Source organism: Erinaceus europaeus, chromosome 7, assembly GCF_950295315.1.
Source record: "Erinaceus europaeus chromosome 7, mEriEur2.1, whole genome shotgun sequence".
Classification (NCBI taxonomy): domain Eukaryota; kingdom Metazoa; phylum Chordata; class Mammalia; order Eulipotyphla; family Erinaceidae; genus Erinaceus; species Erinaceus europaeus.
In genome coordinates this window covers 48113574-48129323 of record NC_080168.1, presented here as the reverse complement: position 1 = coordinate 48129323, position 15750 = coordinate 48113574, and the positions used below count along the sequence as shown (strand labels likewise).

Sequence of the window (15750 nt, the reverse complement as noted above, 5' to 3'; positions counted from 1 at the left end):
CTCATGGAAAATACAGTTTTCCTTTTTCATAAATCACTTAGTGAAATATCCTGAAACATTTAATAGAATCACCACTTTCCCCACCTGCAACAGACTTAAACCCAGAATTTGCGTCAGCTAACTTCCCAATATGAAGCAAAGCCTCTTCTTCCTCCTACTAAGGGTTGAGTCATTCGAGATTAGATAGCAGTAACTATTTAAGCGCTTCAGCGGGAGCTCATGCATTTTCACTTTGTAGACGGCCTTGACTGCTTCACTTTCCCATGCCTGGGATGAATTTGGAAATGACTTTTGATGACCTCAAGTGCAAGACTATGCAGGATCAGCTTGGTCAGAAGCCAAATGAAGAGAAAGCTAAAGGTAGTAGGGGTGGGAGAATATATAAAGGGTTGACTTAAAATTATACTCTATCTGGATATGGAAATTAGAAGCTAAAACACCTGAGCATTGAAAAATAAAGAAGTCAGAGCATTTGTTTGAAGGAGGTCATATATTAGGTTGGCAGTGGCGATGGTGATGATGACTATAGTGGTGAATTAAATGACCTGGTGTGACCAATGATGGAGTTAAAGGCAACTGTTACTGAGAGTTTACTATAGACTACATTCTATTTTTTTAAGAAATCTTTTTTTATGGTTTCATATTTTTCTTTTTCTTTTCTTTTTCTTTTAGTAAGAGGAATAGGAGGTTAGAGTGCTGTGATGTCTTGGCCTCTCTCTAAATGTGTCACTATCTGAAAAACTCAGCCTGACTAGTGAAGCTCAGGTACAACAACAAAAGTATATTTTATTCATTCACTCATTATTCAACCTTTGACAATGCAAATGGCCAAGCAATGCTCTGGTCTCTCATTTTAAAAAAATAACAGAAGACATGATTGTCTATTACATATATTATGAATACTAACCACAGGGAAAGGTTGATTGAAAGGATTACACAGATCTTTCCCCTTGAGGTGAGGAGGATTAAGCAATTATTTGCAAGAGACACAACTGTCTTATATGCATTTCTGAAACTTTGTTATACATATCCTGGGAGTATTTAGTAAGTGTGCAACTGAATGAACCAATAAACCATATTCTTTCCTGGAAGAAACTCCTGTTTTGTTTACATCCTCTATAGAATCTAATAGCATGCTTTTGACATGAGAATTCAATGAATATATTTGATCCATGATTGATTTGGATAATGATACATTAAATATACATTCACATAAGACATCTTGTGATGTAATGTTACAAGTCATATCGTTACTGAGAATTGGAGGGAATGAGATAAAGAACTCTCTGGTGGTAGGAATTGTGTGAAATTGTATCCCTCTTAGCCTATGGTCTTGTCAATCATTATTAAATCAATAATAAGGAGAAGAAATAATCAATATCCAATATGGAAATGTGGATCTAGAATTGTTATCAGTTGTGTCACCTTAGGTGAAATATTATAGTTAATGTTTTAACGTATTTTTCATCTGCAAAATTGGATAATGAATTGTTTGCTATGCCAATTGGAGGAGTAGAGGTTTAAGAAATATAAAGTACCAAATACACACAGGATTCCAAGAGTTGCCTCAATGACGCCCTGCATCTGCTTTTTTGTTTTCTGATTCTCTCCTTTTTCTTACTCTAGGTCTACACTGTCTCTCTTCCTGGTGGTGGTGCCCTGCTGCTGTGACTCTAGGGATCCTTTGTCTGGGATTACTGGTAACCACTGCAATGCTGATTCTGCAAAGTAAGTGCTGAGACAGGGACACAGTGGAGGAGGAGGGCATGAGAATTTACAGACATGGTTTATGAATTGGTTTCATATCAACCTCAGTAAACCTTGATTTAGATACACGAGAGCCAATCTTTTTGTAGAGTGAGGAAGAAGACGAATGGGTGTATTGTCCTCATCCCTAGGATTGGGTGAAGTATGGGACAAAGATTATGTATGAATAGTGGCCTGTTGTTTAGTTTTCTTTTCAAAAATTGAAAAACCTATTTAAGTCCTAGAATGATGATGAAGAAAATAATTTAATGTTATTAGTCATGACCACCCCAGAACCCTACCTTCAGAAAACTTCTTTGAATTTGTCAGATTTATTGTGGTAACTTAAGAATTAATTTAAAGTTAAGAATCAAAAGGTGGGTGGAAGTAGATAGCATAATAGTTATGCAGAGACTCTTATGCCTGAGGCTCCAAAGCCCCAGGTTCAATCCCTTGCACCACCACAAACCAGAGGTAAACAGTCCTCTGGTAAAATAAAATAAAATATAAAATAAAAAAATAAGGAGTTAAGGAGTCCAGCAGTAGTGCAGCGGGTTAAGCACCACCCCCCACCCTGCTCCCAGTCTGTAGGGGCATCACTTCACAGGTGGTGAAGCAGGTCTGCAGATGTCTTATCTTTCTCTCCCCCTCTTTGTCTTCCCCTCCTCTCTCCATTTCTCTCTGTTCTAACAATGATGAAATCAATAACAACAACAATAATAACTACAACAACAATGAAAAAGAACAAAGACAACAAAAGGAAAAAATAAATAAATATTTTAAAAATAATAAAAATAAAATTAAAATAGAGTCCAAAGGTGAAAGGGCTCCAATGACCTTCAGTTGTGGAATAGTGGTACTCTGGTTGTGGGTGTAGTGTAGCAATACTTAGCATCAAGAGGAATAAAACTATACCCTTAGAATATTAATTATGGATTGATAGTGGTGCTCCAGTAAGGTGTACACATTACCTTGTAAGAGGACCCAGGATCAACCCCTGGGTTGTCCACCTGCAGTGGGGAAACTTTATGAACAGTGTGGCAGTACTGCAAGCACTCACCTTCTCCTTCTTACTTCTCCTTTCTCTATTTCTCTCTGTCTCTATCAAATAAAAAGTGAAAGAAAAGGAAAAACAAAACTACTCACAAGGAGTGGTGGATTTGTCATGTAGGCATTGAGCTCTAGTGATAATCCTTGTGGAAAAATAAAACAAGCAAATAAACAAGCAAAAAAAATATATAACTCATATATTTCAAATACAAAATATAACCATTTAGAAAAGATAGAATGTTGAAAGGAAAAGAAATGACAAGGAGGGTAGAAGTGGTCGAGAAAGAAAGAAAATGGCCTCCACCTCCTGTCTAGCTTGCATGTGTGTGTATTTAGATTGTAGAGCTGAATTATTTCAGTTAAATAGAACTCAGCCTTCTTTTTTCCAGATCCTATTCACCTCTCAGTTGTTTTGGTCACACCCATTCATTTTTTAATATACAGAAACTCAAGGCCTTACTTGATTGGGTGATGGCTGAAAGCTCTTCTAAGATTCTCATCATATCCAAGAGGGTCATATCTAACTTTCAGGCCAAAGGGTCTGCTTTGTCCAGAACTACTTTGCTTCAAGCACCACAGAACTGAAACATTTGATCCTTACATTGATTTCCTCATCAATTTCACAACTTTCATTACATCTCCACCCTTCTTAGTATGTACTGTGGGGAAAAAAAAAAACAGTTTAGAGACTCTTGTGACACAGTAACTTAAAATAAATATGTGGGAGAGTGTCTCAATAAAGGGGGGTGAATGTCAAAGTTCTTATATAAAATTAGGAAGTCTGGAAGGGAAGAGAGATGGTGAGGGCATAAAGTGAAAAGGTAGATCGTTAGTGATGACTCTTATCTTCAGTAGATCTGTACTGGGTCCATTTTACATTGTCTATATTTTGTTTATGCCATTTATGTACTACTGATTTTGTGATTGCTTTTACTTTTTACTTAACTCTCAAAATAAAGCAAAATTCTGGTATTTTTAACTACTAATATCTGTGACATCGCCTGATATTAATATATAAAGTAGCTTCTAACACCATAACCTGTTGATCATTTTTTACCAGTTTGTTTATTGTCAAAAGAGATTACTAGAGACACTTCTTTGAGTCCCTTAAAATCCAGAGGAGAGGTTTATATTGGGAACTGGAAATGGAGTTTTAATTCAGTTATGACTTAGTATCCCAGGTCTCTGATCTCCTGAAACAACAGCAAGCAAACCTAACTCACCAGGAAAATGTATTGGAGGGGCAGATCCTAGCCCAGAAGCAAGCAGAAAAAACTTCTCAAGAGTCACAAAGAGAACTCAAGGCAATGATAGAAACTCTTGCCCAAAAGCTAGAGGAAAAATCCAAACAACAGATGGAACTTCACCTTCAGAACTTAAATCTCCAAGAAACTCTGAAAAAAGCAGTTAACTTTTCAGGTAATGGGAGAGAGGGATAAAAGAGTAGCAAGAAACTTTTGTTAGTCATTCTGTTTTGGAAATATCTCTAGGCAAAGAACTGGATGATGATATATGTATCACTATTCCTTCATTATGTCTACCTGCTGTTGGATTCTCTGTTTTTGTCTTCTTCACTCAAATTCTTGAGATGTCTGATTTAATCATGCACATTTTTGAGTGAATTTTTAGCTTTTCTTCACCAGAAAAGATTTTTCCGATTAAACTTCTGACTTTCATATTTTTATGGAAGAACTTTCTACTCTACCTATGCCATAGATCTTTATCCCATTCCAATGTATAGTAATCATTTATCTCATAGGGCCTAGGCATGCAAATCCTGTGCTCTAATATGTTGAGCTACCTCCCTGGTCCCAATCATTGATTTCTTTTCCTAAAAGGTCTTGTTTGCCCGTAGGGCCCTTACATCTATGTGAGCTGTACTTCAGCTCTATTTCATAAAGAATACTATAATCAACTAAATCAACGTCAATGTAACAGGGCTGGTGTGGAATCAATAAATAACAGGAATGTTTATTTATTTTGTTTTTTTTACATTTCACTCATTGTTTTTTATTTTAATTCTATTGATTTATAAATTATAAATTAACAGGGGTATAATTCCGCACCATTCCTACCACCAAAGTTCTATATCCCCATTCTGTCTATTGGAAGCTACAGTAGTTCTCCCAAATTCACAGATATGGATTGACTGTTATTTCTATAACTATCTGTCTATGTTTATATATATTTGCCCATCTCTTTCCATAGTCCTGTCTTCTCTTCCTTTCTGAGTCACACCTACACCTACTACTTCTGAAATTCCTTCCTTTTTTCCTCTTCTCTCTTTGGGTCCTGATAGAGTCTGAGTTCAAAGCCCTCTGGTCATCTTCCCCCGTTTCTTCTCCCCTGCTGAAAGTATGGACCAAAATTCTTTATGAGGTGCAGAAAGTAAAAGGTCTGTCTTCTTAATTGCTTCTCTGCTGGACATGGGCGTTGGCAGGTCGATCCATACCCCGAGCCTGTTACTATCTTTTCCTAGTTAGGTAGGGCTCTGGAGAGGTAGGGCTCCAGGGAACAGAAATGTTTATAAAAGCTAATATTTCCACATTCCAACCAGTGTTTTATTTCATAAACTGGGCTGTGAAACAATTTGGCTCTTATCAGTGGAATGGATCTAAATCTATGTCAGACCATACAGAGCCATCTCCCAGAAAATCCAGGTGTGGAAAACTAATCACAAATGTTGAGTGGAATGTCTTTTGCTTCCTGATATACCAGGCACCACATTCCATTCCTTGAAAATATTAGATAAAAGCCAATTAGTAGAAATACCAAAGAAAGCACTGCTTTTCACCACACAGTTTCCAGAAAAATCCCTAAAAAAATCATGTTATAAAATGGCATATGGAAAAAGTATGCCTTTTTTTTTTTCAAGTTTGAGACTATTGTTTTCCCTCTTATTGACAAGTCTCTGGTCCCCAGTGTACATATGAAAAGGGAGAAACTCGGAAGTTATTGCATGGTTTGCTTGAAGTCATCCACCCAGAAAGATACAGGCTTCTCACAGTTCTAGAGACTTCCCATAGTGAAAATTCTCAACCTTCAGAGTGTAGAAAGATTACCTAAATAGCTTGTTAGAACTGACAGGTTCAAGATTTGCCTTAAGGGTCTATGTTAAAACCATCTTGGTGGGGAGCCGAGAGATATTTTCTCAATTCCAACATACAAGTTGGAGATTATCTGTGGAAAAGCACATAGATCTTAGAGTTGCACTGTCAAATTCGAATTTTTCAAGTGCAAATTTCTATTTTCTCAGTCTGTCAAGCAAGGAAAATAAGTGAAGCCTATCTCATAATATTAATATGAGGATTACATGAGAATGCTTTGTTTTCTTCAAAAGTGGAGAATAAAGACTTCAAGGCTATTTAAGTATTTGCTGAGTCCAGGCATATTTGAGCTGAGATGTCATGTATGTGACAGTTGTGGGGGGGATTTATTTACGAACTGTGGTAACCTTTTTATTCAGGCACAAATCACTGATTACATATGGTATACTTGCTAGGTCCTTGTCCCCAAGACTGGCTCTGGCATGCAGAAAGCTGTTACCTATTTTCTTCGGCTCCATCCAACTGGGAAAAAAGTCATGAGAACTGCTTGTCTTTAGATGCTCAGATGCTGACAATTAACAGCACAGATGACCTGGTAAGTTCATTTCTTAAAGATTCATTACTTTTTTTATGGGAGAAATAAACCAGAGAACTGCTCAGCTCTAGCATATGGTGGCACCAAGGATCAAACCTTAGCCCTTGGGCATCCAGCCTGCTGTTCTAATGTACTGATCTGTATCCCCAGTTCTTTTTGATGTTTTTTTTTTTCTTTTTTTTTTTTTTGAATGTTGGTTAACCTGGAGTATAGTCTTCTAAGAAACAACAAAGAGGGGTGGGGATAAATAGAATAGTGGTTATGCAAAGAGACTCTTGTGCCTGAGGCTCTAAAGTCCCAGGTTCAATCCTTTACACCACCATAAACCAGAGTTAAGCAGTGGTCTGGTAAAAAACGAACAATAAAAACACAAGGAAGTGGTCAGGGAGGTGGCACAGTGATAAAGCTTTGGACTCTCAAGTGTGAGGTCCTGAGTTTGATCCCCGGCAGCACATGTGCCACAGTGATGTATGGTTCTTTCTCTCTCCTCCTATCTTTCTCATAAATAAATAAATATAACCTTTAAAAAAAATAAACTATGTTCAGGCACTGTTTAAAAAAAAAACACAAGGAGTATGTTCTCAGTGGAAGGCCTGTATTTGAGAGAATACAAGTTTTCTTCCCCCCCCCAGTGTTTTTTGTTTGTTTGTTTGTTTTTGTTTTATTTACCAGAGCACCTGGGACTTTGGAGCCTTGGGCATGAGAGTCTCTTTGCTTATCCATTAAGCAAAGCCCTGTTCTAGAAAACAAATTTTCTAATCTAGTCTGGCTAATCTATGGCCTTGGATGAGTAGGTTAAATAATATCTCTAAGATTCCATAAGCATTTCTGCAATTCTATGGAAGAGATGCTTGTGATCTCTTTTGGTCTCTTCATGTAGTACATCTAATCTAAAACCACACTGACCCCAACCTCAGCTCAAAAACCATCATTTCCCACAGGAATTCATGCGGCAAGCGAGTGCCCATTCCAGTTTCCCATTCTGGATGGGTTTGTCTCTGAAGAAGCCCAAGAACTCCTGGCTGTGGGAAGATGGTTCTCCTTTGAAGACCCACGTGTAAGTTTCCTAATTCTTTGTTAAACCTTCTAGTAAGTCACTGTCAAATTCCCCTGTGCTGTATTTATTTATTTATTTGCTTTACTGTGGGGTTAATAATTTACAGTACAATTACTGACACATTGGGTACAATTTCTCATCTCCCTGTGATAGGTGTCTTGATTCTCATGCCCAACATGGGTTCTTTTCTACCATCATGAACCAGGACTTCCTATCCAACCCTCTTTCCATGTTCCTTTCCCAGAGTCCTTTGTTTTAATGCAATGCACCAAACCCAGCCCAAGTTTTACTTTTATATTTTTCCTTTCAGACCTTGTTTCTTAAGTTCTGCCTTTGAGTAAGATCACTGAGTCCCCATCCTTCTTCTTGCCCACCAGGGGGGGTCCTGGGATGATTCTGGAAGTCTCCTCTACTTCTCTCAAGTGGACTTGCCTATTTACCCATTCAGACTTTTTTCCCCGAGTGATCCTTTCCACAGTTCTTCCCATTTTTTAAAATATTTTATTTATTTATTTCTGAGAAAGATAGGAGGAGAGAGAAAGAACCAGATATCACTCTGGTACATGTGCTGCTGGGAATTGAACTCAGGACCTCATGCTTGAGAATCCAATGCTTTATCCACTGCACCACCTCCCGGACCACAGTTCTTCCCAATTTAAAACTTGAAGGCAGCCTAAAATCTTAACACAGTTCATAGTTAATCTTCATTCAACTCTCCCTTCCACTCACAGGTTTAGTCTCCAAGGAGCTGCTTCCCCAACACACCTTTCAGGCACCTGTGCATACATACAGAGGGGGAAAGTGTTTGCTGACAACTGCATTTTAACTGCATTCCATATATGTCAGAAGAAGGCGAATTTATTGAGAGTTCAATGAACTTGAAGATTCTGGAAGACAAGATGGAGAAAACTTTTGTATTCACATCTGGCATTTAAACTAACCTCCCCTCATTGAGGAAAAAACCTGGAGAGCCAGGAGAACTGTTTGTTATCTGCTGACTACAGGAAGCATTATCAGAGACTGTGGTTCAGCTGACCTGACACCTCTAAATCACACATTGGGATTCTATTTGTGCATGTATTTTTTTTTTCACATGCCTTGCCCAAGCCTCCCTACCAATCTTTGATTCCTTTTCTCTCTCTTTTTTATTTGAACACTTTACTGCACTCAATGTTTGGGAACCCTCTGAACTCAGCCATCTTCCCCTCACCCTGCTAAAGCTGCACAGAAAAATAGAGCATGGAGAACTTTCCGAACAGCAGGAAGAAGCCAAAAAGGGGGAAGTCATCAAGAACAGCATACACGAGAAGTAGAAAAGGGGAAAGCCCATGCTGGAATCTAAAAACTCACGTTCTCTACAATAAATGCTACCTCTTATTGTTCTTATCAAATATGGCCCCGTATTCTGGACTTTACATTTTATATCTATAAATATCTTTCCTATTTGGGACAGTTGGGACATGATTAGAATTTTTTTTTTCTGTGAACTCACAACTCATTATCAGTCCTGAATTTGAGTATTTCGACATCTCTACAAAAGGGCAACTTAGTAGGTTTAATCGTCAGGATTGGTGTTTCTTAGAAACATAGAGTTGGTGACCCAGGGGAAAAAAAAGAAATAATAAAATACCCTCAAGAGAAGAATGGAAGGAAGAGAGAGAGAGACAGGAAGGACCAAAAATGAAGACACTTAAACTCAGGACAAACTAAGTTAGAGATAGAGAGATTGCTGAATAGAAATATATAGAATTGAAAGTATTCTTTCTGTTTTCAGCACTTCTACTCACTTTTTTTTTTTCTTCGAATTTCTCTTCTCAAGTTGTTCTATTTGAAAGGTAGCCTTTCCATTTCATCACACCAACTTAAAATAAGCTGCACAATTCCTAGGGAGACAAGAGTTCTGTTCTTTTACTAAGAGCTTAACTGAGATTCAAGTGACATATAGAACATGCTGAACATAAGGTACATACTAAATATGCTTTCACCTCTGTCAATATGTTGCCTTGACACAGTCAGGCTGAGTGATCACATGTTACACCCTAAATCTTACCATACCTTCCTCTACACTTCCTCCTATACAACCACCAACTTGTTTTCAGTTAGTACTTTGTAATGTTTTTTTTTTCCCCTTTTTCCTTCCAGGGTTATTGCTGGGCTCGGTGCCTGCACCATGAATCCACCACTCCTAGAGGCCATCCCCTCCCCCTTCTTATTGCCCTTGTTGTTGTAGCCTCATTGTGGTTATTATTATTGCCAGTTGATGTTGTTCGTTGTTGGATAGGACAGAGAGAAATGGAGAGAGGAGGGGAAGACAGAGAGGGGGAGAGAAAGACAGACACCTGCAGACCTGCTTCACCGCCTGTGAAGCGACTCCCCTGCAGGTGGGGAGCCAGGGGCTCGAACCGGGATCCTTACGCCGGTCCCTGCCCTTTGCACCACATGTGCTTAACCCACTGCGCCACCGCCCAACCCCCCTTTGTAACGTTTTGTGTATGGAATCATCTAGTAAGTCTTTTTAAAAACCTAGTTTCTAGGCTGGCAAAAAAGCTCACTTGGATAATGCTTTGCTTTGCCACTTTAGTAACCCAGGTTTTAGCCTAGCCCCCAATACCTTGAAGGAAGATTTGGCACTTTGGTCTCTATCAATCTTTCTCTACCTCTTTGTTTCTGTCTCTAAAAATAAACAAATAGGGTAGGGCTAAATCGTATAATGGTTATGCAAAGAGTTTCTCATGCCTGTGACTCTGAAGTCCCAGGTTCAATCCCCCCATACCACCATTAAACAGAACTGATCAGTGCTCTGGTAAAAGAAAGAAAGAAAGAAAGAAAGAAAGAAAGAAAGAAAGAAAGAAAGAAAGAAAGAAAGAAAGAAAAGAAAGAAAGAGAAAATTTTAAATCTACCTTATTTTATTTAGCATACTTATTTTGAAGTTTATCCATCTTGTTACCAGCATCAATTTTCAATGTTTTGAAAATGTTGGATGTTATTTCCTTTTATGAATATACCATATTTTTTTATCCATTTCTCTGTTGACATTTAGGTTGTTTTCATTTGGGAATATTAGATATAAAACTGTGATAGTCTTTGTAGGAACATATGATTTCTTTCTCTGGGGGTAAATACTTGGCAGTCTAATGTTTGGCTCATTCAGTTGGTATATGTTGGGTTACCTTAGAAACTGACAAACCTTTCCAAAGTTGTACCATTCTGCATTCATGACAGCAGTGTACAAGTATTCAATTTCACCACATTGGGACTTACATTTGGTATTCTTAGTTCTGTAAAAATTTTTATTTTTATTTTATTTATTTATTTTTATTTTTATTTTTTATTTATTTATGTTTTATTTATTACTGTCAGGCTGTGATGCAGAGGAGAGAGAGGAGATCCGGGCGGAGAGGGAACACAATTCTTTGTTTGCGAGGACACCTCAGAGTTGGGTGAGAACACAGCAGTTCAGGCCATATGGAGCTAGCAAAAATGGCCACCTCCTGCTATGCCCAGCACCCTTCCGTTCACTGAGGTGAAAAGCAGGCAAGAGAGCAAGGGGCGGAAGAAGAAGGGCTTTTATGGGAGAAAGTTGGGACATGATTGGCTAGAAAATAAGGCACTTGGGGATAGGATAATGGGAAGGGGGAAGAGTAAACAGAGCACTCCAGGATAGGATAATAGCTCTTGCAGGGATGGGAAGGGGGAGGAGTAAACAAAGCACTCCAGCTATGGTGGGGAATTGACAATGCCCTGAGGGGACATGGCGGCTGTGACTGTGTTTGCACAATTTCCCAGCATATTACTATATTGTTTGGTGTTGTTGGGGCCTCATGCATACACCATTTCACTGATATAGGCTAATTTTTATGAAGAGAAAGAGAGGCCATAGTACTGAAGCTACCCCACAGCCGTGGCAATCTCATGTGGTTCTGAGGTTTGAACCTGGCCTAAGTGTATAATAAGGCTGACACCTTATAAGGTGAGCTATCTCTCCAACACTCACCCCACTCTTATAGTTTTAAACACTCTAATAGGCTCCTCTGAAGTCTTGCTGCCTTTTATCCTGCCTGATTCTCAGTTGGGTTTATTCAACTCCTTCCCTATGTGTCTTGCAAACTCAACAAACATAGACGACTAGGGTAGTCATAGAACTCATATTACGGGCCCCAGATCACATCAAATCGATGGGTTTACAGTCAACAATATTTATACCCCTTTTCCATATTAGTGAGCTACTCTCTTCCCTTGTCCAGCTTTCTGATCCCTTTCCAGCCATGACATCATCTCCCCAGACAATAACTTGCATCCACGAGCATATCAGATTTCAGGCTCAGGGGAAAAAAAAAACACTAGTATAGCTACAGGCCCTTTGAAATATAACTAAAATATGCCTACTAGCTATCTACAAAATGGAGGACCCCCCAACACTTCATCTGCACTATTCCAGCCTTTAGGTCCATGACTGTTCAACAATTTATTTGGCTTTGTATGTTAACTCTCTTTTCAGCCACCAGGTTCCAAATGCTAGCATGATGCCGACCAGACTTCCCTGGACAGACAAACCCACCAATGTGCCTTGGAGCTCCACTTCCCCGGAGCCCTTCCCCACTAGGGAAAGAGAGAGACAGGCTGGGAGTATGGATCGACCTGTCAATGCCCATATTCAGCAGGGAAGCAATTACAGAAGGCAGACCTTCAACCTTCTGCATCCCACAATGATCTTGGGTCCATACTTCCAGAGGGTTAAAGAATAAGAAAGCTCTCAGGAGGGGGAAGCTTCACGAGCGGTGAAGCAGAGCTGCAGGTGTCTCTCTGTCTCCCTCTCCGCTCTCCATTTCTCTCTGTCTCTGTCCAATAAGAATACGAATTAAAAAATAGGCAAGCACAAAAAAAAAAAAAAAAAAGAAAGCTCTCAGGGGAGGGGATGGGATACAGAGGTCTGGAGGTGGAAATTGTGCGAAGTTGTACCCCCTTATCCTATGGTTTTGTTAATGTTTCTTTTCTATAAATAAAAAATTTAAAACAAAGAAAAAGAACTCATATTACTTGCTTTCTATCACTTACTGATCACTGTTCCTTGCAGTTTGGTGCCCAGTGTCTTGAAAATGCTGCTTTATAAATTTTGTCTGGCTGTTTTTTGCTTGTGTTTGTTCTTCACTGGAGCTTCATCACTTTGCATCAACTTTTTCAGAAAAAGAACAAAGACGAGAGATAGAGAGAATAAAAACCAACAAACTCATGAACATTGTGACAGAATTTTCCCTAGTGCCATGTGTTGGTATGCTTCTAAATTCTGCTTATAAGACCTGTTTTGATCATCACATTAGGTTCGCTTATATTACTTACGATGTGGTCTATTTACATAATCACTGTTTTACCTGGGTCCCGCCCTGCCTGCAGGGTATTGGTTTAATCCCCACTGGTTAGATGGAAGCTTTCTATGTTCTATTCATGCTCTTTTTTTGCTCTGCCCCTCTCCTAGTCATTTTCCTTTCCCTTGCCACTTCCAGTGAAGAGATGCATAAAAGGCGATGTATCTGATTAATAAACGAGATAATGCTTCCCAGCTCAGCCATGAGTCCCTGGTCGTCTCTCTACCATCTCTCTACTACCCGTGAAGCTAGCCCAGCCCAGCATATGGTGCCCTGAACAGGGACCGGCAAATGGCGCCTGAACAGGGACTGGCAGCCATGGAAGCCTGCTTCCTACCTAAGTCACTCACATGACAAAGCAGACACCCTCCCCGATGAGCTGTCTTGTTGATCAAGAGAACATTTTTGTACCTAGAAACTTAACTTTTCTTTCTAGTACAACTACCCATCTCAGAATGCTGAACTAAAGGACTCTAGAGAGACGGGATTTCTAGTTCAAAAGTGCATGTTCTGCTACTGTGTCTGGTATCATTTCTATTTCAAAGTTGATGACAAAGCTCTCATCTTCAGACAAGCTGACAATGCCTATGAGTCACTGCCCATAACTCTTACTATTTCTGTCTCAAATTCTTGTAAATATTGGTGCATAATCTTGCTAAGTCTTAGACTGAGAAGCAGTTGCTTAATCTAATCTGTCTCAGGGATCTCTGTTTTAGTTTATATGCTGTTTCTTGACACTGACCACACAAACATCCCCATCATTGTTATTAAGTCAGGATTATGCTACAACTCTTGCTTGCAGCCTGTTTATGTGTTCTGCAGTCTGAGATTGATTTGAACATTTTTTTACCATAAGACAAGAATAATGAAAGTTTAATATTATATAGCAATGTAAAATATTTATAGTGTATATGCATAACATATATATATATATTTGCCTCCAGGATTATCCCTGGGACTCGGTGCCTACATTATGACTCTACTGCTCCTGTAGTCGTTTTTTCAATTTTTTTTTTTTTAACATTTTTTAAGTGCTTAAAATCCCTGAGCAGACAACTTCACCAATGTGTCCCAGAACTTTACTTCTCCAGACCAATGTGTCCCACTAAGGAAAGATAGAAACAGGCTGGAGGTATGGATTGACCTGCCAACACCCATATCCAGTGGAGAAGCACTTAGAGAAGTCAGAACTCCCACCTTCTGCACCCCAAAAAGAATTTTGGTCCATACTCCCAGAGGGGGAAAAATGTTAATTGAAAGTGACAAGAAGGTTCTGATCTCCAATTCCATCAGGACCCAGATATAGAAGAGAAAAAAAGGAAGGACACTTGAAAGTAGTAATTGGTGTAGGTGTGACTTAGAAAGGAAGAGAAGGCAGGACCATAGAAAAAAAATCAGCAAATATATACATATATATAGATACATAGATAGATATACATATATAGATATACAAGTATAGATATAGATATATCTATGACCTTGTAAGAATTACTGCAATTTCCAATGGGGGGAATGAAGACACAGAATTCTAGTGGTGGGAACAGTGTGGAATGATACCCCTGTTATCTTGTAATTTTGTAAATCAATATTAAATCACTAATTTAATCAGCATCTATTAAGTGAGAGAGTCTAAAATATTTATTCTTTTGTCTTTTGCAGAAAATGTTTGCTGACAACTAGTGTAAAATGTGTTGTGTAAGTCCCCCCTCTTTTTTAAAAAATTTTATTTATTTTATTTGATAAGAAAAATTAAGAGGGAAGAGAGAGCGAGGGATGGAAAGAGACAGTCAGTGAGTCATTTGCAGACCTGCTTCACTTCTTGTTAAGCTTTCCCCCTACAAGTAGAGATCGAGGGCTTGAACCCAAGACCTTGCACACTGTACTGTGTGCACTTAACCAGATGCACCACTACCCGGTGCATTGCGCCCCCATGCCTTTTTTTTTTTTTTTTTTTTTTTTTAGTGAAAAATAAAAATGGTGGCTTAGACCAAAATTTTGGATTTGGACTGAGTTTAAATTTTTGCCTGTGGATATCTTTGTTATCTATGACAAGTGACTTCATCTCTTCATACCTCTATTTCTACAACTGAAGGACAGGAAGAACAACACTAGAGGTTACCTTATCGATATCTGAGAATTTAATGAGATAATGTTTATGAATACTTCACATAGTGCCTAAGGTTAATTAAGAGTTAAGAAATTGCACCAAAGCAAAGGGATCTGGGAAAGGATAGGAAAGGAATGAGGTGGAGGGGAATCATGGTGCTGATTCATGATGGTGGAAAAAGACCTAGCTTGGAGATAGAGCACCCTGGAGACACCTATAATGGGGATATAAGAAGTCTTGCCTGTGTGTGTCAACAACTGTATTGCAAATCGTTAGCTGCCACCTCCCCACCCCCAGTAAAGTGACGGAAACAATAGTTAAGAAAAGCTACCTATTTACGCTATTAATTATTTTAGCCCTGTCCTTGTAAGATTCTACAAGTGGGGAGTAGGGTGATAGCGCAGCAGGTTAACCGCACGTGACGTGAAGTTCAAGGACTAACTAAGGATCCCGGTTGGAGCCCCCAGCTCCCCACCTGCAAGGAAGTTGCTTCGCATATGGTGAAGCAGGTCTGCAGGTGTCTTTCTCTCCCGCTCTGTCTTCCCCTCCTCTCTCCGTTTCTCTCTGTCTTATCTAACAACGACGACATCAATAACAACAACAATAATAACTACAACAATAATAATAAACTAAGGGCAACAGAAAGGGGAAATAAATAAATAAATAAATATACAAAAATTTTTTTAAAAAAAAGATTCTAGAGAGTCCGGCAGTAGCGCAGCGGGTTAAGCGCACATGGCGCAAAGTGCAAGGACGACATGGGGATCCAGGTTTAAACCCCGGG

General features: G+C 39.0%; 1 protein-coding gene across 1 annotated transcript; it reads left to right on the top strand.

Annotated features, from left to right (window-relative positions):
• The first annotated feature begins 203 nt into the window (after window positions 1-203).
• OLR1 (oxidized low density lipoprotein receptor 1) lies at window positions 204-8886 on the top strand. The gene is made up of 6 exons (XM_060194386.1): window positions 204-360; window positions 1627-1728; window positions 3970-4215; window positions 6299-6438; window positions 7380-7495; window positions 8227-8886. The coding sequence occupies exons 1-6, from the start codon at window positions 264-266 to the stop codon at window positions 8369-8371; spliced, it is 846 nt and encodes a 281-aa protein (XP_060050369.1). The 5' UTR covers window positions 204-263; the 3' UTR covers window positions 8372-8886.
• Window positions 8887-15750: the final 6864 nt, after the last annotated feature.